Consider the following 24,142-nt stretch of genomic DNA (forward strand, 5'->3'; position numbering starts at 1 on the left):
GGTTCAATTTTTTAAACTTCAATCAATAAATCATAACCAACAAAATATGAAACTTGAACACAGATGCCAAACTCTGGCCTGTTTTTGTCTTTCACCGATAAATGTGTTGTTAGTTTCTCACATTAAAAATACTGATTTAACGTTGGCTTCCCTTTTCTGATTTTCAGTTTTCTTTTTGCTCGTCTTCTCTTTTTCTTCCTGTCTTTAATGCTGACAAATCCTGACATTTCAGAAGCTGAAAACAACAAATGTTTGGCATCTTTGCTCGAAAAATGTCTTAAACAATTAACCGATTATCAAAACAGTCGCTGATTCATTTTCTGGCTCGACTGATCAATCAGCTTATTGCTTAAGCTCCATAAATCCAGCACCACAGCCTCTGCAATACGCGTATCTACCAGAGTGTGTAAAAGTTGTAAACAGTAACCTGTGTGTGTAGCAAGACTCCTGGACTGAAGGGGTTAAATATACAATAGACATGCAAATTCCCTGGAATAAATGATGCCGCTGGATCGGTGCCATAAATAAGGAGCCTGTGCTCATCACACGCCAACACAACGCAGGGAAACATGATTCATGTTTAACCTGCCTGTTTGATTTTTTTCTCCCTGCTCGCCCTCCAGTCGCACTCGTCCTACAGGAGGATATCTCAGCGTCTCTGACGGTGGATCTGTCAGAGCGTCTCAGAGCGAGTTTTAGCGTCTTCAGACTCAGCTGACTTTTCCAAATTGATCTGGCTGATGTTCAGGGATAAAAAAAAACTGTTTGCAGAAATCTGGGCTAAATCAGATTAAAAGCAGATGTTTTAAATGGAGCTGGACAGATAAATTGTCCAGGTTGATCAACAGCCAATATTATCTTATTGCAGATGTTGGTTTATATGTCTGCTTGTGTGTTTGAGGGATTTTAGAAACAGTGTCGCAGTTACATGGTTCATGTAAGGTCTGATAAAATATCCTGCTCAGCACAAATCCTGGTCGCAATTCTTTAAAAAACTAATTTAAGGACTTTTTATCGTTTGTTATGTGTTTCTGAAAAAAAAAAAGAAATGTAATGCATGTGATGTATGATTATCAAAGTCTGAAATATCAGTGTATTGGTCCAAAGTTTTGACTTCTGAGTTACTCCTGACCATTGTTTCACCATCTTGTGAACTACCTACTTGTATTTAACTTGTACATGACTTTTTTTTATAAATTTTTTTTTTTTTTTACTTTGCAAGCAGTTTCTATTCTGATGAACTGGCTTCAACAAGAGATTTAATAGCTTTGATGTTAAAAATGAACTAAAAATACACAAACAACCTGTATTTTTAGTTACAGAATGAAATATTTGTGCTTTTTTGGACAGAACCAGAGAAACCCAAAGAAACTGAACTATAAAACCTTTTTTTGCATGAACCTCAAGTTTTTTTTCTCAACTGGTCTCATTATCCTTTTGTTGTATCCTTAGCTTCTTCACTTGGTGGCGTCACCATCGATGATGGAGCTAACAGTGAAGTTGGCCATCTCGCTGCTGGCCTCGCACTCAGCCTTGACATCAGCGTTAACCAGGGAGCTGGTGGACCTGGAGGTCGCCGTGGAGTCGTGACCGGTGGTGATGCTGCTGGGTGAGAAGGCTGCAGAGACGATACAGAAAACACAGTCCTGCTCAGAGAGAGACGGAGGAGTCCAGCTGATACGCTTACAGATCTCAGTATGATGATCTTTGCAGCTGCAAGCAAGAACCTCCTCAGTACAAAGGCAACCTGCAAATTTAACTTACACGTATTTTGTATTTGTATGTGCAGTAGACAGACGACAGAGTCTACACAGCCTATGTAGACACAGTGTTGTCTTCAATCTGTAAAAGGACATTACAACAAATCAGCATCCAGTCTCTGCAAGACTTGCCGAGCATGCTGGTCTCCTGCGTACCATCTGACATTAAAACTTTTCTACCTTCTTAATAAGAAAATATGGAGATCTGGTTGTGCTTAGCATTTCAATTTGGGCGACTGCTGGTTACTCTGTCTCTCTCCTGTCCTGATACTCACACAACCTTTTAGTGCTTTCTGGTGAGCGCTTCAGTTTGAAGACAGAAATGTAAAGTCACTGGCAAGTTCAATGCCACAACTGCTGCTGAATTCTGATACTGACAGGACACGCTGTATTACAGGTACCGGTGGATCCCATCAGATGCATGAAGTAAACAAAGGGAAAAGATCTGCATGGACTCACAAAACAAATATCCAGTACACACTGTGTCTATCAGAATATGAATGACAGGGAAAACCTGTCCGGTGAACTGCTCAGGTTTTAGAGTGAAATCATAATCACCTGCTGTCAAAATCATCATTTGTAGACTTTAGTTGTTGTTTAGTTGAGTAACTGGAATATGTTACATCCAGTCCTCGGTGTGAGATCAACATCCTGATCAACCTCTCCACAAACGGGGCCATTACAAAATGCGTTTGGGTAAAAATACTGAATTAACCAAAGAAAAAAATAAATAAAGACATTAAATTACTGTCCCACGACGGTAAAGTATGTTCATGCATCCGAAAAATAAACCTCTAATCTTTCACAGGTCTTGAGCTACAAATCTTTTTCCTGGATACTCCACAGAGTCATTAATATGATAAACTCATATTGCCTCGTGTAGGTAGACAGTGCAGCAGCACACATAAAATAAAAATGTCTTCGTACTGTAAAGCGAGGTGAAGAGAAATACTACAGTGAGACAGACAAAACAGCAGAATCGTATCATCAGCACTGCAGAACAAATGGTTCACCTGATATAAATATGACCGTACAGTAAAATGATTATTAGCGAATCTCGGGGATTTATAGCAAATTGAATCGGTCTGCAAAAAGGGAACACAGTGAACATTAAACAAAAGCATTAGATCTTTTACAGTTAACATGAGAGATATGCGCGTCCATCCATTTTAACACTCGTTCTACAGCTACTGCACACACTAATAACACAGTGAGGCCAGCAGACATTAGGCTGGTTAACAACAATCTACTGTGTTTGTACAGTCGTTCATGTTTCTAACATTTCATACTCATCCTTTCATTGTTTTCCCCCAATTTATAACCTCTATCACACTGTATTACACAACCTTTATCTGTGCAGATTCTCCGTTGTTCTCAGAAAATGTACTCTGAAGTACTTCTCAGCTGACTGGTAACTTTTGCTTTTGGTGTTGTGCTGGGATAACTGGTCGCCGGATTAGTTAGGCAACTGAATAATTTGACTGCAAATGCCACTGGTTCCAGATTCTCAAACTGGAGCATCTGGCCAGACAAAAAAAGCCCAATGTGAGGACATCACACGGAGCTCTGGGAACTTGTGATGGGAAATTTTCTTTTAGGTCACACTGGTTTAACTACTGTTGATAAATTGGATAATATTTCTGAAAATTTATAGGGTATACAATAAATCTAGTGTTTACTTTTCAACAATTCAACAACAGTTCAAGTTAAGTTTTAAGCAAAGATGCAAAAAGATAACTTGAATGTGATTTTTGCTCTCTTTCTAGAAACTATAAATCAACTATCTCGGGCTTCACCGTGGGCTTTGAGAAATTGTGACAGACATTATTCACTGTTCTCTGACATTTTAAGGACCAAACGATTAACTGATTAATCGAGAAAATAATCTGAAGATTAATCAATATTAAAATTAAGCATTAGCACTGTGGCTCTAAACATTAGAGAGAAGAATATATCGGTTCTCAGGAGACGTAACCACTGAAAGAAATGTAGAAAATGACTCAGGAGACCATTTTATGAGGTGTATTATCTCACAAAATACATTAAAACAACCTAAAATGTTTGTTCTTTGGACACTTGTCTGTCCCCATCGTCACGATACAAAAACAATTTAAATGTGCAAACAAGAAAAATTCCTTAAAAACCTTCAATGTTCAAATTTACCTGCAGTTTAAATTTCTGATTATCATAAAGTGTCACTTATATGTTTTTACTCTGAACAACCACCGGATCAGGGTGACATTAACATAAACAACAGCTGATGTCCAGTGTTTCCCAGAATCCACGGACTTGATTGGCCTCATGCAGGCTTCCGATCTCGCTCCCTCTCCTCCTCAGCAGTGGTGGGAGGAGAAAAGAGGAGTAATTTTTCTCCTCATTAACTTCCTGATTGGTTTCGGACTCCAATTTTTGCCCGTCTGCAGTTTGTCACCAATTCCAAACTGGCAGCTCAATCGTTAATACTAATGTTTGTGTAGCTAAGTGCACCCAGGCTCTGTTTTTTTTTTTTTTTTTTTTTGTTATCCCTCAGTGATCTACTAGTACAGCAATAACAGCATGTGGGTGGGGGAGAGCAGCTGTGAATTAGCCCGTTCACTGTTAATTCTCTGCCTGTTCATCAGCAGGAAATCTATGATGTAATTAAAGGCTGAAAGCAACTGGACGTGTTAGTTTCACTGGGGATGTTAAATCACGACACACTGTGGTACACATGTTGTCTGCTGCATCCGACTGTCCTCTGCTCTCCTGTTTAATACAGATTAATGTCTGAAACAGCAGAAAGCCTTGTTCCCTATTAGCTGTCAAGCACCTGTTAATGACACCAGGGCTGCGACTAATTAAGCAATTAGCAAATTAGTTTCATTGTCAATTACATTTTGTGTTATTTGGTTTATTTCTCAATTAATTGTTTGGTTGAAAAAAGTCAAAAAACGATTTAAAAAAGGCACAGGAATACTCATTTCTAATAAAAATAATGAAATGATGCCATATATTCTCTGATTCCAGCCTCTCAAATGAGAGGACTTCCTGCTTTGTAATGCATCATTACAAACTAAATATTTATGGGAATTTGAATTTTTGGTTGAATAAAACAAGACATCTGAGGATGGTACGTGTGGCTCTGCGAATATGTGACGGACATCTCTGGCAATTTTTTTTTTTGATATTACATAGATTAACTGATCTAACCAACCAACCACAATGTGATGCTGGTGATTAACATAAGTCCAATATTTCCTCTCTTTTAGCTCTGTGTTTGGTCTCTACCAGGTCCCACTGCTCCACTGTGTTTCCCAGCTAGTCTCTCACTTTATCTGTCTCTTGCCTACGTAGCATCCCGCGGGTTTTTAAGAGCATCTTCACTGAAAACAGCTGCAGTGTAAGGTGATGCCAAGGTGAATGGTGAGAATGAATTAAAACTGTGAACTGAAAATGTGAACTGATTATCCAAAACAAGAAGTTGAAAAACGCTCTGGTTCTCTGGTAATTCAACATCTGAAACCTTATCACATTATAAAAATACTGCTTAAAACCACTGTTAAGCAACAGTGATTTTGGCAACAAATCCTTAGCAGACAAGTCACTCACAGTGTGAAGTTCTAGAGTTACTGGTTCAAATGTTAAAAAATATTCACGGCAACAAAACTTTGTTCGACTGCCAATTCTCAAAAGTTATCTTTTCTTTTTTTTGAGACTATTCAGGTATGAGATGTTTGAATTTTTCAGCTGTGACAGCAGTGTTGCTGATACTATATGTTTAAGACGTGAGTTGCAATAACTGAAATCACCACATCTTCTTGAGTCTTGTGAAAAAAAAAACCAAAATCTATTTGAGGTTCAGGCTGTGTACAAAAAAAAAAAACAGTTTGTAACGAGGTAGACTTTACCCGCTGGCCATGTTGAAAGAGAGTTTACTCTCCTGAACGAACTTTTGCCCTTTTCCCAGTCACTCAGCACTCTATATAAGATTTCAAAACTATTAAACAGTCTTTGTGTGGAATAACAAAAGGAAGCTTTTTTAACCTCCCACTTGTCCTGTTAAGAGAGGGAGGGAGGGAGTGAATGAAGGTGCAATCATTTCTGCTGCTGCCAAAGAGGGGAACAAAAGCCCAGATGGGAGAGGAGACGGTAATTCAGTCTGATCCACCCGGGATAAGCTCTCTCTGTGGGTTTCATACTCTACAGTCATCCACCGTACACAAAGGTCATGGGGGTAGATAACACTTAAGTAAACACACACACACTCACACACACAGGGGCATGCACACACACAATTCTGCATTAAACTGTAGTGACACTGGAGACTTTCTGAAGTATCTTGAACTTGAACTAATTTCCAATAAACACAATGATATATTGTGATGACAATTTCCAATAATAATAACTTTTAACAATTCACTCAAGTTGAGGTATTTCACTGAAAAAAATGAATCTGTGTCCTTCTGCTGGTGCTCGAGGAAAAAAAAAAAAATCAGAGGATCACATGGTCGTTAAAATTCATCCTCTGGGCACCATGAATATCTGTACCAAATTACACAGTGATCCATTCAATAGACACAATATGTCCCTGAAAACAAAAATGTTAGCCTCATGGCGGCGCTAGAGGAAAAGTCAGGGAATGACCAAAGACAATGGGACTCATCCAAGCTAGTAAGTGGTCCTTGAGTTAAATTTTTCTTTTTGGGGGGTCAGTCTATTATGTATGTGTTTCTACAAAACCAGCTGCAGGCTGTTTTAGGTTCACTACAATTGTCTGCAAGTTACCTAAAACAATCAACTTTCTCTTGTGACAAGAGAAGGCTATTATCAAGGGAACAAAAATTCAATCTTAAGAATGAAGGGTTGCCTGTCACATGACAAGGTTGGCCTGGGATTAAATGGCGCCCATTAAAATGATACGAGCTGTGTCCAAAAAAAATCGTCCCTGGCCAGTTTGAGAGGGTCCCATGTGTGTCCAACTGAGGTCAACCCTTGTAGAGATGGACGCACCTCTCTCTGGAAACGATAGAGGCGTCTGGCCCCTCATCATCAGTCCAGGAACAGGACTTAATGGCCCAGAAAACTCAGTCAAAGAGCAGAGACAGGCCGGCAGGCTTTAAATACTGAGCGCTGAACAGTGGAGGCTCATGCTACTCAGCTGCTGTTCACACCACAGACCTTCACCTTCAGTTTCAAACCACTCATCTTATCTGACTTTTTCTGGATGTCTCTGAATTAGAGCAAGTCTTCTATGATGTGACTAATATCTGATACCACAGTGACGCTAGAGAAATAACAAAACAAATGTCCTATCTGTTTATATTTCAACACATTTCCCTTACCACATGTGCATTAACTAAACCAAGAGATCTAATGCAAGGTACCACATTTACTATGTTTCCTACATAACAGAACATGTAACTCTACGACACTAAAGTTGCATCGCTCCAAGAAATCTCTCAAAAATTACATTCATATGCTACATATCAACATGCTAACATGCTCATAATGACAATGCTAACATGCTGATGTTCAGCTGGTATAACGTTTACCATGTTCACCATCTTAATTAAGCATGCTACCATGCTAACATTTGCTATTGGGCACTTTGGAACACAAGGTACAGGTGATGCAGAATTTAATCTCGTCACATGAAAGAAATGATACTCACAGCTGATATTCCGAGGCCTAAACCAGACGTTCTACTAAAACCAACCAGCTCCATTTTTCTCAGAGGAGTTAAGGCTTCTGAAATATTGCTGCTGCCGGGTAAAGAAAATGCCACAAGTGCCTACACTGAACTGTGACCACTGCTCCAACATTAAGATTGGTAGTGAGGATTGAGCTGCTAGTAATTTCAAGCCACATCAAACACCTTGATCAGAGAACCAAATAAAGAGTCAAATAATAGCTTTTGCATAACCATGAATAAAGACCATTCATTTTATTGTGTGTGCAGTTAAATCTTCCCCATATTTCTCATCTCCCCAATGAAGAGCTGTGGAGACATTTGGTCAAAGGGATGCAGTCTCTTATGCAGCCATTACGAGGGGTCAGAAAACACTTAAATGCTCATTATGGGTTTGCTCTGGAGCTGAAGAGAGTGGAGGGCCAAACGCAGGGTGACAGAAGGCATCAGTCTCGGGGTCAAAGGCTAATTAAGCAGAGAGGAACCTCTGCTCCTGTATTGTTAACCAATCTGTCCCCTGTGAAGATGACTGCCGGAGAGGCGTGACACAGCCCTCGTCCCTATGCTAAATCTCCATTTCGGCTACTGTGCCCCATCAACTCACAAAATGGCCTGTCAGTCTATCGTTGGGCTTTCTGACGTGATCCGTCGAAAAATTATGGATATGCAATAATGAGCTGAGGCGGTCGATCAATATTCGCGGGGCTTTTCTATCATTACATTTTAAACAAGAGATTCATTGTGAGTCGACAGGGTAAGAAAAATGCCAAAGTAAAGGACACAGGAAGAGTGAAATATATTGCTATGGAAAGGAGGACGCCTCTCGCGGGTGCTAAAGCTGCCAAATGTGTTTATCCAAGTCGTTCAGCTGTTTCAGAGAGCTGCCAAGGCAACATCATTTGTCAATCCGGGCTGAGCTGCCACTGCTGCTGCTCAAAACAACACAAGGAAAGTGACTACAAGAGCATGATTAGGTAGGAATGCACCGTAAATAACCAAGTTTGTTTTATACAGAGATATCAGGGAAACAGCATCTACTTTACGTCTGTGCACAGGCATGAGTATGATATATCCAGTGTACGAAGAGGTCATTTATATGCAGATTATGTTTAGATACAAGGCGTATGCAGTAAACATGCTGTTTTCCTACTGGTTTGGACAGACATTTGTTATGGATGTTTGTTTTGCTAATTTGTTTGCTCGTTTCACAGTTGTCTTTTGTTTGCAGGCAGACTTCATTGTTTTGTGTTGGTGGTCAGGGAGAAAATGTGAATTTGCATTCAGGAGAGTAAATTCTCTTTCAGCATGAATTTCTATCAACAACAAAAAAAAAACAATATCTGCAGATCTTGACTGTAGTCATAAATTAGATGGTTAAGGCAACCAGTACTAGCCTGAAAGACAAAACCCAGGACACAAAAAAAAGTCTGTAATGGCACACTAACAATTAAAGGCAACCTAGTTCAGTGTGCATTTTTCTCAACTCTTATCTGGATAATGTTGTCTGGGCAGTAAGAAGACACTGTTTAGAGAGACACTGTAAGCTGGTGTTATTAAAGGCAGTACATTTTTCAACCTGAATTCATAAGATATTTAATTTAAAGTTCATTTAAAGTTTAGAAGTAATTAGTAATTCATTCTGCTCATTCTTAATTTACAGACGCAGACAAATTGACATTTGCAGACACAAGACATTGGACTGAAATAACTCAGACCGCCTTCAACGATTATTTACTGCTGTACAAAAAATGGTATAGGATAAAAACACAAGTCAATATAATCATTTCATTTCATTCCAAGCCCCTAAAAGCTGGACAGTGTGAGAGTGTGTGTGAGCAGGAGAAATAGAGAGTGAGGGGAAGAGGACATAAACTACACAGCCCTGGCCATTTAATGTCTCCACAGCCCCAAGCCTGTGTTAATGGTGGTGTTGTACAACACATTACAAAGGTGCTTGTGCCCTGAGCAGACAATTACACTGCTATTTAGCCCATCCACAGCCCCGGAGGCTATCAGGGCATTTAGCAGCACAGCAGGGTGGTGAAGACACTCTGACAGGCCACACAGGACTTTTCCACTGTAACCAAGAGCCAGGAGAGATACTCAATCAGCCACACATTCAAAGAGGCCCTCCAGGGCCCGACGGGTCCCCAGCAGGGTTATTTTCTCCAATGCTGGCTCTTATTTACAGACTGAATCAAGTCATTACCACAGCTTCTATGGTTTATGAGCCTACTTGAGAAAGATGTAACATCATTCCTTTAACATCGTGGCTTTTTTGACTGTGGTATTTACTGAGCTTTATTTGAGAAAAGGCGATATAAATAGATTCAGCCATCTGAAAAACTGTCATTCTTCAGCCAGTTTTAAGCCAGTTTAAACTTTGCAAACAAAAGTAATATTTAATAGAATACATGAGATACTACAACTTAGTAATATGTTTAGTAAAGATCATGTAAACTCAGTATTAGTGATCCAATCACACACACTGCACCACAATCCAAACCAACAGCCTTCTTCTAGCCTTTTCTCGGGCAGTGAAACAACCCAGCGTACATGTACTGAGGTGAGTGATGTTCCCAACTTGTCAGCGACCAAGGAAATGAACTCCGGCTGCTACATGACATGAAACAGCACTTCCTTCGAAAAGGTCACCTCTTGGGTTAGAAGTACCGATTAGTTTCAGGTTTAATAAATCCAAAAGCGTGAGAGGCCTTTCTGACATCTCCAGAATGAGTGTGGCCCCAGTGTGTGTTCAGGTACATTCAGTGAGTGAGTGTGTGTGAGTGTGTTTGAGGGGACTTCCTTAACTGTTTGTGTGTGTGTGTGTGAGAGATTGCGTGGGTGTGAAGTTTGAAGTAATCTGATCTGAAAGCAGGTAAAGCCCATTTTACACACGAAACAAAGAAACTTACTGATGCCAATCTCTCTTTCGTTTTTTTCCGTCTTTTTTTTTTTTTTTTTTCCAAAGGAGGCCGAGAACCTGAAACGACAGACTTTATACGCAGTAACTCACTTGCGGTGTACAGTACAGTATAGATTGAAGCAAGAAAAATCAATAGAATATCATCTAGAAAGATAGTAATGGATTTCTAACTTAATGGGCTCACACAGGTCTATCGATTAGCAGGATTAACATCTGCAATACCTCAACAATCTGATTTGCATTTAAATTACTGTGCGCTCTGTGCTGACACCAATATAACAAAACAGACAAACGTATAGCCAGCGCAGCGGCGCTCGACTACGATCTGACTTCAGTATAAATCTTTTTTTTTTTTTTTTTAAAAACAAAAAAAAAACAAGAAGTACATGAAAGGAAAGTCACTGTGCTGACAAGTTGAAAACTTTGAGCAGTTTTAAATTTGGAAAAAGTCTAGACAAGGACAAAAAAGAAAGAACATAAACACTGACAGACTCGGCTTGAAGCTGTCTCCTGTAAGACTGAAACAGCCATAACTCTTTTGGGGCAGCTCATCTGAGCCTCCCCGGTTAGATCCTAGTGAGGAAGCAGGGCGGGTGTTTGTGAGTGTGTGTGTCTCTGTGTGTATGTGTATATATGGAGGGGGGGGGGGGTGTGTGTGGAGGGGTGGGGGACAGTGTGAGGTGAGATGTTGGGAGGGCAGCGAGGTGGGGTGGGAGTTTGATGGACTGCGCTGTCACCTCCCGCTCTGCGATTTACGGCGGCGGGGCTGCTGACGAGCGCGGGGCAGTAAACAGGCCGGCCGGGGGCGTATTTCACAGAGAGCTGGCTTTTATGAAGAACACCAGGACGGCTCTACCCACAGCTCCGCCCGGCCCGCCGTGACGGATGGAGAAAGACGCATGACAAGCTTCATCATTGTTTGTAAATCTTAACTGTTCCCGCTCACTAACTCCAGAAGGCAATTTTGCGGAGACAGCGGGGCCTGCGGAGGGGGAGGGCGGAGAGGGGGGAGGAAGAGGAGGAGGCGAAGAGGGGAAAGGACAGCGTGGCACTCCTGAAGGTTATTTGGATCTCTGTATTTGGCCAACTGATTAGCCCTATCCTGGGAGGGAGATAAATCTGATGGGGCGCTGTTTGGCAGCCAGGTAGAAGGGGAGGGCAGGTAGGCTCAGAGCTCACAGCTATGTCCTCCTCATGGACTGATCCAGAGGTACACAACATGTCTGGTCAAAGCGAAAGCCTTCAAGGATTAAAAGGAGATGTGGCTGAATTTTGATGCACTGAAGCAAATGGCAAACTTAATCAACACATAAGACTGTTAATGATTTAACCAATACTTTAGGAAAGAACTGACAACAATAAATGATTCCTGCCTCTCAAACCTGGACACCTGCAGGTTTTCTGAATTGTTCTGTGATAGTAAACTTAACATTTTTTGGTTACTGGATCTTACTGTTATTGAACTGTCAGTCTATACTTGAAATGTCCTGGGTACCTCTTCTGCAGTATCCTAAGACCAAACGACTACGGGCTGATGCATGGCTTTCTGATACCTGCTATGTCGTGTTTTACAGATTAACTTCTTCTGTTTATCACTGTCAATAAAGATATGCCTTATTTTTCCATCGTAATTTATACTTGTCTATCTGTGTTTTCCTCTCTGCTGATTTGTCTACATATTAAAAAACCTGAGAGTTAAATTAATAAAAAATATATTAAATCCAAAATTTTAGAGCAGGAAAATCACTCCTTTGATTAAATATAAAAAAATATGCCACCTGTGACACGAGGTTGCACATTGATCAATCTCAAGACATAAAAAAGGTTGAAAATCTTTGAGTTAGGGGCTTTGTTTCTCTGGTCCAGGAGACGGTATCACCACCAAACGTGGGACCACCCGCTGAGAGTGTTGTTGTCCTGTAATGGAGCATGGCAATTCATGGCAGGAGGATGACATGGGACCCTCACAGGAAAAGCTCAGGTGAAAGTCATAAACAAATACAGGTACAAGGGGAGATGCGGGGGTCTTTGGTTTTGTGATGCTGGTGGTGTCAGCGGTGTAGTTCACCAAAGGAAGGATGTTGATGTTGTACTAATGACACTCTTCCCCTATGTCCTCTATAAATGAGTAAAAATATACTATAGGATTTTGTTATGCAGCCACTTCATCTTTTAATTCCTTAAAAGAAAATGACCTCTTTGTTCTCTTAGCAGACATAAAAGGAACTGAACTGGGTGGTACTGGAAGATAACGGATCATTTAAAGCATAAATACAGCAGCGATTTGAGTCTTTGCTCATTTGTTAATTTCTTCACACACCGTAAGATATTTGCATACTACGTGTACAAAACCTCTTGGACTTTCGCTCACATTCAATTCCAAACAGAGCAGAATAATTAATTGGACCTGCCTTCTGTCAATCACAACCCATTCAAGACAAACCGAGGTAAAACCAGATGGAGAGCTGGGTAATTTTACGACTTCACAGAAATCTCTGCACACCTGAATGTGTTACATATGTGTCACAGGGCAGAACAACTTGAGTGGTGGATTTGTGGGAAATGGATGAAATCTTATTAAAGCCCGTCCTTGCCTCACTCTCACTCTCTCTCTCTCTCAGACTGTCGGCCATTCAGACTGGCCATCGACACCAGGTGAAATCCCGCCACGAGGGTGAGCCAGAAGACTGTCAAAAAGTCTATAAAGTTTTTACCGGCCCTGTCTGTCTCTTTACTGGTCCTCTCTCTCTGTGTCACATGCCTGTTTTACTTTCATTTCCAACATGCAAGCTGTGATTTGCAACATTAGATATTTTTACGTGACACAGATGCCTCGCAGTACTTGCAACCCATACACGCGCATGTAAGATCCCTTTATAACTATCAAATTCATCTGCAGTTTGTGCATGACGGTCATTTGTGAAACAAGCTGCCACCATTTGTTGTTTGAGCTCACAAAACACTTTAGAATCGAGCCTCTAATGATGATGAAAAGACGTTTCTCACATTAGCGCACTAAAATAAAAAAATGAATCACACAGGGAAAAAAAAAAGTTTTCAATTCCTAGTAATGTTTAGTTTCAACAGGCATGCCAGTTATCCCAGTATCCTTCCCTCTCTCCCACTTCATTGTGCTGGATCTCCCCTGTTATCTCTCTGTCATCATGCACTTACATGCACTCTTTGCAAAGGTCCACAAATTCTTTCCTGAACATATTAAGAAATCCACACAATCTGATTTGCCCACATTCACGGGTACAGAGAAAGGCAAAAATCCAGGCAACCACAGTCGTCAGCCAAGCTCAGCTGAGATTCCCATCTGAGATTAGTGGTGCAGAGAGCCAGAAATCTACGGCTGCATGGTCGGAAATCAGAGATCAGATCTAATTCCCTTTTTTAAAAAAAAACGAAAAGAAAACAGAGCTGATCGGTCAGGTCTGAGGCAGCTTTGTGGTTGTTTCAAAACTAATGACTTTTTCTGTCATAACTGCTGATTATAGTTTTTTTTTTAATTTCCATTGACTGTTAATGAGAAAAGGTTAAGACTGAATAGAAGAGCATAATTTTAAAGAAGCTTCTGTCAAACAGACAAGAAGACAGTAAGGAGAGAACAGAAATCTAATTTTCTTTGATAAAACACATGAATTTAAGTTGAGTCAGGCCTACTCACAGTTCTGTATTTGAAGTAAAGTTAAAAACTAAGTCTAGTAAAAGTAAAAAAGCTCCACTTTATACTAATTTCATCTTATAAATTTTATGGCACTCTAGACTTGCGTGCAGTCCTCCCTTGAATGTACTTAACCACACTGTTGATAAAGTCTGGGTAAAACTTTATGGGGCCTGAGAGGTGAGTGTGTGTGAGTGTTTTTGTGTGCCACTCACAGGCTGCCATGATCTCAGAGTTGTTGTTGTTGTTGTTGTTATTGTTGTCCTCCAGGCTGAAGAGAGATGGCACACAGGTGGTGGAGCCCAGGCCCTGAGTCAGGTAGGTGGCTGCTGGGTAGTAGGAATGCATGCGGTACTGAGAGGACATGTTGTGGCTAGACAGGCGGCCATCACCATGGGGCATCTGCTTCACAGAAGAAAACACAAACACAGGCAATTTAACAAACAAAGTAATAACAAAATAATAATGTATTTCACGACCTCCAAAGACTTAATTCTAAATCTTAACTGGATGGGTATTTTAAGACTGAAAACAGATGATTACTTTCTCAGTCAAACAATTCATTCAGAAGCTTATAAAATCATTTCCTAAAGCCCAAGTTGACATCTTCAAAGTCTTGTTTTGTCTGACCAGTTCTGAAAAAAATTCAAATCAATTTCAAGTATGAAAGAGGAAAGAAGCAAATCTTCCAATTTCAGAAGCTGGACGTAGAGAGTGTTTGGCTTTTTCACTTACTCAGAAGATGCCCGTTAATTTTTCTGTCAACCAACTAATTGACTAATTGTTCCACCTCTACAATATTTCATCCTCTGTCAGTCTATTACGCTGTGCTGTGTCTATTCTGCTGTGTTTAATCGAGTGATGGTTGTGCGTGTCATATGGCCATGAGGTGATGCTCCTGATCGCAAGAAGACATAAGATTAATCACAGCAGAGGAAAGTAAGGAGGAAAAGAGCAAAGCCAAGCAAGCAACACCAGTCAACTGGCATCTTTTTTTTTTTTCCAAATGAAATACCAGCTGTTTGCCCCATGTACTCACTGAATGCAAGGGTTGGTTACACTGTCTCTGCTTCAGCTTACACCACTTCAAGGTGGACAGATAACCAAAATTAGTGACAAATGCCAGAGTGAAAACTTTGGCTCTGACTTTGCTGGTCATTCATTGTTTGCACAAGAGGCTACATGTTATTCTCTGCAGGAACACACTCAAGGAGAAACCTTCGACAAAATAATACAAGTTATAAGTTCTGCAGTGGGTCTGCGACTTCAGCTGTTCCTATGTCCTTGAAGACATATTTTCACTAGCAAATCGGGACGTAATCTTAGAGACGTCAGGGTTTTCAAATGAAATGCTGTTTAATTCTTCCTATTTTCTTTTAGCTCTTTAGCTCCTTTAGAATATCCATGAAAATGAATCCCAATAAAACCAGTGGATGTACCAGTGCATCCTCTGATCATTTTTTTTCTACATCTTTTTATTATGAAGTCCTTTTCTGACATTTGACATTTTCAAATACATTATAAACAGCACTGTTCTATGACCCCTTTCACATACGACTGTACAATCCTCCAAAGCAGGCATCAAGATATTCACAGGCAAAACTTTAGCAACCTAAACTGACAAGAAGAAATACAGACCTAAAATAATATGTGACAGAAAATTAGTGGTGTTTGATTTCACAGGTCCCCGACTTGTTCTAAAAATGGGCTGCAACACAGTGCTGGCTTTCTGCAGCCCTCTGAAAACTTTAAAACGAGCTGTATACTCAGCAGCAAGGCCGCCTCACTGAGGGTTTTCAATTTCACTTTTATGGAATTTGATTTCTGTCAGCCTGTAATATGTCACCCGTATTGTCCACACCATCAATTCTCCGACAGCTTTATAAACTGTTATTTAAGCTACACTCAGCTCTTGTATTAGGCTGTGAAAAATACAACAGGGATTGGACTGGAGTCTTGAAAGTGAGCTAAGCTTACGGTTTGCAGGACACATACAGCACCAAACAAAAATGTCTTTGCTCACAAAAAAAAAGAAAAACACGTTCTGTCAGGCTTACAGAGAAGGTTTACATCCAGTGGTCACAGGTAGATCCACACAGAGTAACTTGCTTAAACTGTCAATGTGATGCATCCATTCACACTCAAGTCTGCACAACGTACAACTGTGATACCTAACCCTAAAGTACGGTTTAGGTTTTAAGGTTATGTGGAATGTAAATGCTACAATACTCAGTGAGACTCAGAGACTATGGGACTAAAACATAACATCCTTTCAGTGCATGGGCTCCACGATAATGTTGGTTCGTGTGTGAATAGTTTTGTTGACATATGGCCTCTTGTTTTCTCTCAGATTACTTTCTGACCACACACAAGTGATTGAAAGCTTTAATTTACACACCACGGACGGCCTGTGAGCCACTGTGATTTTCAAAATAAATGAAAAGGAAATTCAATCTCATTTTTTTCCCCACTGTACCAAAATCATACTGTGACAGTGACCCCACGAGCAAGCTGAACCATAAGTTACGTGTACTGTAACACACCTGGTATCTACAGAGTTGGTGGTAAAGTGTGAGTAGTGTAACTTGTGCTCTTGCCCACAGTCGGGGTCGAGGCAGAAACAGTGTATCTGAAAGCACATCAGAATCTTTAGGATTGTTTTTAGTTTTTTCACTGATATAAATCTACTTTGGCTTGGTTAAAAAAAAAAAAAATTGGGTTGTGGACAGAAAGTCCTTAATCACAGTAACACCAGTGATATCATTTAAAGTAGGATTAACACTACTACTGCAAAAACTGAATATGTTAAAATATGAAAACATAGACATGTGATATTTTTTCTTTGAGAATAATAATGCCACACATGTGTAAACTCCCTGGCTAGCTTGCTAACTCCTGGGGGGGCTACCTTACCTCCATGAGAGGGCCTATCTCCTTATCTGGCACCATCTCCTGTCTGGAAGCTCTACACCACCCTTATATTATCATCATCCACCTGCATGACAGCCAAGCACCACTGAGTGCACAGGAGAGGAGAGGAGGAGGTAGATGGTCCAACACTGATAAAAAACCATTGTGTTTCCTTGTGGGTTTTGATTTAGCAGTGAGCAGAGTGCAAGACCTACAGATTCACTGTATTATGTCAATCGCTACTATTAGATTAGCTTGATGATTTAAGGGCCATTAATATTTTACTGCACTTTTTGCAGCTGATTTCGATGATTCTGAGATGAGGAAAATAAACTACTTTTTTAAATCCAATATGCAATTATTGCAAAATGTTAAGTAACTGATGCAATAGCTTGATGGAAAAAAAGATATTTTGAAGGAAGGCTGTGTAGCAAGAGATTAGGAACATTTTGTAAGAAGCTGGTATGTTTAGGATGCGACTTAACGGTGAAAACAGAAAAATAGAACAAGTAAAAACAGATAACAAGAAGCAGATAAAGCCGTTTAGTTAAAGCCATTTAAGTAATAAAATTTGTTTTGCTTTTAATATTTTTTTTATAAAGATAAGAAGTACACTTTCACCATGCTATGATGTTTTGATGGAGAAAAGAGAAACACCTTCAGAACTACCTCAGGGTAGCACAGAAAAACACAAAATCAAAACTGAGTAACTCAAGGACAATCACTGCAGTTGGGGATGTTAAAACCGGAGTACAGCCCATTTAACTGCGGAGGTTTAGGACAGGTAAAGGAGACAGAAGAGACAAAAGAGAAAAGGCTTTTTGGTGATGATTATTCTAATTCAGGCGATAACAAACTATGAATAAGTGCTTCTTTTATTTTTAAAGAAATATTCCATCACTTTTTATTATTATGATGATGAATCCCTAGTTACAAATAGTGCATCTGTGTATTTGTGGCACTGAAACTCATCTTCAAATAATCAGCTTTTCATGCAAATACATTTTTAAAAAAAAGAAAAAAGAAGTCCCTGAATCTAAATAGCCATAGCACGTAGCCCTCTCAACCTGACGATTTCACTGAAAATATCATAAATCACAGAGGAGGATGGCTAAATTATGCTAAAGAGTGCTAACTGATTAGCATTAATGCGCTCACTTTCTCCTTCAAGCGCTGGGGCATAGCGGCTTTTTCCTCTGCCGACAGACAATACCATTAACCTTTGCAATTCAGGCTCTGCTGTGCGCTGGCAGGTTAGCGGAGGCAGTGACCCCAAAACTAGATGTTGCTACTGGGGGAACTCTGGGTAGGGGGGGGTGGGGGACAAATGTTCTTCATAGAAAAACAAACCACCTCATCAGAGAACACTGGAGAGTTATAGATCTAATTTGCTTCAGGCACAAGCTGATCTCAGTGGACACAACAGAGATACATTCAGGCATAAATCAGTGTGAATATACAGATGGGTGAATGAAGGACCATGAGTGTGTGCATATGTGTGTGTGTGTGTGTGTGTGTGTGTTGGTGCTATGTTAGGTACTATCGTCCCGACGTGTCCTATGTTATACCGGCATTAAATCAGACACTCATTCAACTCTAAGGAAAACAAAGAAATAAAAGTTTATGTAAATTACTACCAGATGCAAAGAAAATTAACTTGTAATGCCCACGAGGTTTCCAACACACCTATCAGGAGCACCTGCTTTGTGTTAAATCACTGTAAACCCCCACAATCACAGCTCTTCCTGTCTTCTTTTTTTCAGTTATCAGTTTTGGTGTGATATAAAGTTTTCTGCACTTCCAAATGTGCATCCACACAGTTCAGGGGTCTGTCATATTAGTGTGACGCTAATGAGATAAGATGATAGAAAGGGAACCTCTTGAAAGTGAACCTCTCACAGCTAAGCAGCTTGTCTCCTCTTTCTGGGACATGAAGCAGCTTGGTTCCCTCTCCAGCATGCACCCACAAACACGCACATTCAAACACAAATGGATGACAACAGTACATCACTTACTGCACACCCAATCCATCTCTTTTAACACAGAGCAGCGAGTCGTTCAGCTCTATTCTTTAACTCTTGCATACGACTCGTGTGACTGGTCACGAGATGAATCCTAAATCTTTCAGTGTAAGAGACATCAGTCAAACCACTACAGTCAGCCCGTATACTGTACTGTACCATTACTCTGAGCCATGACGTAAAACAAAAGTTACATTTTTTAAAGTTAAAATATTTACAGAGCATGTATATATAGTAGTATACTCTTGTTTTCTTGTCATTTTGTTAATAGTTTTGGATATAAATGCTCAATTACATGTTAAATCACACATTATGCACAAAAATCAGCAGGACTGTACAGACTTAGATACAGTAAAATAGTGGGACAAACATTAAATTACATATGTGTGTATTTTTACATGCTACCGTATTTAAATGTTGCAGAAAATTAAATTTTGAACTGGAGAATGTAAATAAGATTACGCACAGCAATGTAGCCTGAAGCATGCACACGTGCAACCATTGCTCCCCTGAGGCCAGCCAAGTCAAACACACATCGCAGGTAACCAACAAGCGGGTCCAGTATCAACAATTTCCACAACATACTTCACACAAACATATTAATCTGCTGTGGAGTCGGGTTGGAGGGTTAACGTGTACACTGCAGCTGAAGACCTACCATAACCTTAAAAAGGGCTTTTTAAAATCTAAGTGTTACTGACAGACAGCAGGGTGGTTACTGTTAGTCACCTGGTATTGCTGGTAGTTGTAGAGGTTGCCGTAGTAGGTGGGGTAGCATGAAGGCTGGTAGAAATTGTAATACGAGGTTTCCATCAGCAGGTCGGACGGTCCCTCAATGTGAGCCCTGGCAGTGGCTGACGGGCTGGATGACGATGCAGAGCGACTCCCTGAATACAACAAATAAGATAAAGACTGATTGATCGATTCTAAATGATGATGTTTGTGGCTGTGTGTCTGCACTCTGAGATCATTATTACATTTGAAATACAGAGCTGAGGATGTATTATGCACTAGTTTTTTGTTTTGTCACAGTGTAGGTAAATAAATCAAGCTGTAAGTGTGAGTGTTTTCAAATCAATGCATCCAGCAAGTTACTCAGTTATTTAAGTTACAAAAATGTACTTGATCTTTTAATAGGAAAAAAGACATATTAGTTGAACTTTATACATTTTTTCAAGTCATACTACCCCTAGCTCAAACTACTGTCAACAGCACCATCTGCAGGTGGCCGCTGTACTTGCTGACGGAGGCGGATTTGCCTTCTACACACCATCATAATACAAAAATGTGTGTGTGCTTGACCTATAAGGACGAATAAGACCATCAAATCATCATTACTTATTATCTCTTGTACTTTCCTTATCAACAAGGCCACATTCTTCTCAGGCAGACCCTGATCTTTTGGCCTTCCACAATGAAGACACTGTGCACCACTGAAGACAAAGATAATGACATTTGTTGTCCCTGTTCTAGCTTTTGTCATCAGTGAATCACGGAGTGCTCAACTCCTTTTTCCACCTCAGTATTTCCTCTCTGTTGCCAAGCCAGGGACCCGAAGTTCTTTCTTTCACACATACAAAGCAGAGTCAGAGCAGGACATGAGCAGCCTTGACCACAGTCATATTCCACCTCCTAAAATTCGCTATCAGGCCGAGAGGGAACACGGTATCTGTGTCTGCCTCCACACGACATGAGCGAAAGCAAGGATGCCCTTTCATGGTGCTGTCACCAAATCAACTTTAATTTTATTTTCTCATGAAATTGGCTCCTATTGATGCTTTAGTTTTACTGTTTTACAGTACTGCATTTAATTAAGTCTTTTTGACCGTGAACCAAAGAAACAGAAAATGAAAAGCCAGAAACAGAAAAGTCAGCTACTGACCGGGTTTTTCAAAAAGAACGAAAGAGTCTGTTCAAAAAGGAGAAACTCACCAGACCACATAAATAAGTAACATGAATTTTAACATAAAACAAAGTCACACGTCATAAAATTCACAGTTTACAATAATTCATGCTGCTTTTCGTCTAACAAATTTAAAAGACTGTCTAGTAAAAGCAGGTGTCTCTATAAACTCCCTTTATTAAAGGGACTTTTCCCTGTAGATTCCACACATCATGCAAAAACATGGTGTGCACTGAGTTTCACGGATTATCACACTGAAAAAGGATACACTCGACTTTGGTATGTTGAATGAATACTCGTCTGATGTCCACAGTGTCTACTGAGATGATAAAGAGTCTCAGATATTGGACAGGACATTCTTTTCCTTATATTCTGATAAAGATATTTAAGAGATACTGCTATAAGTGAAGAGTTTGTATGGATTAGTAAGTCGAACAGACAGTGCTCATGATGCTCCCATACATCTGTGTGTTTGTTATTTTTGAGGCATCTATAATGCTAATTCTTCTGTATCATCAGGTCAACATAATAAGGATAGAGTGCACGGTGGGACATTAAGGGAATAACAGTTGGCAATACCTCACCTGTGGCAGCAAGAGAGGAAGCGGAGGTGCTGGTAGGTGTGAGGGATCGCCCCTCCACAGAGAACAGGCACTCGGCCCCAGCTTCATTCTTTACCATTACGTCAGGGCCAGACACAGTGACTGGACTACAAATCCCAAGCTCCTCCTCCTGAGCCTGCTGCCTTCTCAAGGCGACCTGGAGGGGAGGAAAGGAAAGGCCTGATAAGGGACTGTTTGGCATAAAACAGTTTCTTAAGGATCTATGGACTTTGCAGGACAGGCTCAGTGTCTGCTTGCTACAAAATAATAACTAGACAAGATTAAAAAATGATTACATCAGTTGTACAAAGATAAATCACTGGTATAACACAAGAAAACTATAACACACTGTAAACGGTAAGCCTTGTCCTGTGAAGTGACTTTTTTCCCCCCCAATGAAATACAGTACAACCAACAAAACACATAATTTGACTAGACTGCAAACAATGACTTTTTAAAGTCAGTGACTAACAATTATTGTCATTATCAGTTAATCTGCACATTACCTTCTCAATCGTTTAGTTTATAAAATATCAGAACACTGAAAAAAAGATCAGTTTCTCACAGTTCAAGATCAAGTCTTCAAATGTCTTGTAGACCAACAATCCAATATTTAACCAATATCTGAGGCTGAAAACATTTTTTTCTGCTTGATTAAATTGCTTTAACAATTAATCAGTAATGAAAATGATTATTTTTCTATCAATTGACTAATCACTTAATTTCTACAACATAATTGTTTTCTTGTGAGTATGGAATTTGTCCTGTAATGGTCTTGTCTTTTCCTTGGTAAAGTTGTGTTTTGCCCCTGTATGTTAACCATGTCATGTTATTGCAGGGTCTACCAATACAGCACTACAAATGAAAATTAATTCAATATAGATGTTAAATAAAACACTTACTACAGCTCATTACCAGATACTAGTATCTGAACTAGAGCTGTAAATTTATCGATTAGTTTATCAACAGAAAACTCAACTATAAATATTATGTTCAGCAATCAATTGTTTCAATCTTTTTTTTTTAAAGTTCCAAACATTTTCTGATACCAGAAGTGAGTATTTGTCTAATCTATTTTATATCGTTGCAAATTGTATTTCTTGGGTTTTTGAACAATTAATTGGACAATCAATACAAGCAATTTAAATAGGTAACACCTGGCACAGGAAAATTGTGATGACATTTTCTAGACTGTGCAATTAATATGGACAAATTGGCAGATTAACGGATAGTGAATACAAACCACATAATCCAGATCTATGTATATCTTTCCGACTAACTTTTTTAAAAGTAAAGTTTATTTGTTTTGTTATTGATTTGACTTGGCTGCTGTTTGGATAAACAAAACATTTAACTGATTCATCACGAAAATAATAAACAGGTTGCTCATGAAAATAATGTTTAATGTAATTGCAGCCCCACAGTATTGTTACTTAATCTGAAAAACAACGCGCCTGATCTAAAACTACTGTTTTGCAAACACCAACAATATTTATAACTGTAAAGTACAAAGTTACAAACTACATGACAACAAAATATAAGATAGTAAAGCTGTTCCATATACTGTGGCCTTCTTTTAAATTATTTTCTATTAATAAACCGTCTTTTGAGTGCAACAAGCGTAACAAAACACGCACAAAACATCGCTAAAAACACACAACTGTTTATAAAGTTAAGCTAGCTGTGTATAAACTTAGCTATAGCTAGGTTAACGTTTTAAGTTGTACACAGATGAAAATAGGAAAAACAACTTAAGGAAACTTGTCCACATCTATTAAAAATAATATAAACATGAATCAAAAATTATTTTCCAAACAGTTAGGTGTTGTATATCGTGTTTCACACAGAGAAAAACGATTTAATTAAGCCCCATACTCAGTGTGGGCTCAGATCAAGCTAGCCGCGCTAACAGGTGGAATAACATTTACCTGGGCCGCCATGATTCTCTGCCTCTCGGCTATCAGTTTACACTTTGGACACTGGCAGTCCTTCCAGTTGCAGAAGCGCTTGTGTCCCTTCAGAGGAGACACATAGCCGTGGTTCCTACAGCGGGAGCACTTGGGCATCCTCGGTGGTTTCTGGCCTTTGGATGGGGAGAGAGACTCGGTGCACTCCGGCACCAGCTTGCTCTGTTTGTCCTTGCTCATGACTGCTGGAAGTAAAACATCAACAAATTAAAAAGAAAAAAAAATCATCAGCAACAATGGTCAAGACTTTAGCTACTATGTTTTGGTTTGTCCCAGCAGGCTTGGCTGGTTAAAGCCTGTACTGGTGCCAGGCTGGAGGCTATAAGGTCACCGTCCCTCCCCGCCCTGATGGGGCTGCTGATGGGATTTTTTTTTTTTTTTTTTTTTTTTTTTTGTTAAAGCCTGGAACTTACAATAAACTCCAGAGGGAGGAAACAAGCTGGATGCGGGGGAGAGATCTGGGAGGAAAGTGGCATCACTCTGCTGCACTCTGCTGGGCCCCCATTGATGCCAGTCACCCGGAAGAAAGTAACCAGTAGAGCTGAAACGATAATCTGATTTGTTAAAGTTTATTGTTAAATTATCTAAACAAAAATGCCAACCTGAACCAAATGTGAGTACAGTTTTGCAGTAAATTCTACATTATAAAAAAAAAGTAGTTCTGATCATTTTTCTCTATTTTCAGCAGTTAGAGACCTTGTGAGTACTGAACAAGTGG

At 39.8% G+C, this 24,142-nt stretch overlaps 1 protein-coding gene across 1 annotated transcript; it reads right to left on the reverse strand.

The window, feature by feature from the left end:
• Nucleotides 1–1,457: 1,457 nt before the first annotated feature.
• dmrt1 (doublesex and mab-3 related transcription factor 1) lies at nucleotides 1,458–23,604 on the reverse strand. The gene is given in 8 exon segments (XM_041042054.1): nucleotides 1,458–1,618; nucleotides 12,252–12,254; nucleotides 14,237–14,423; nucleotides 16,935–16,994; nucleotides 16,996–17,016; nucleotides 19,682–19,839; nucleotides 21,440–21,614; nucleotides 23,386–23,604. Coding segments are annotated over 8 exon segments (984 nt in total).
• Nucleotides 23,605–24,142: the final 538 nt, after the last annotated feature.

Source organism: Toxotes jaculatrix, chromosome 7 (assembly GCF_017976425.1).
Source record: "Toxotes jaculatrix isolate fToxJac2 chromosome 7, fToxJac2.pri, whole genome shotgun sequence".
Classification (NCBI taxonomy): domain Eukaryota; kingdom Metazoa; phylum Chordata; class Actinopteri; family Toxotidae; genus Toxotes; species Toxotes jaculatrix.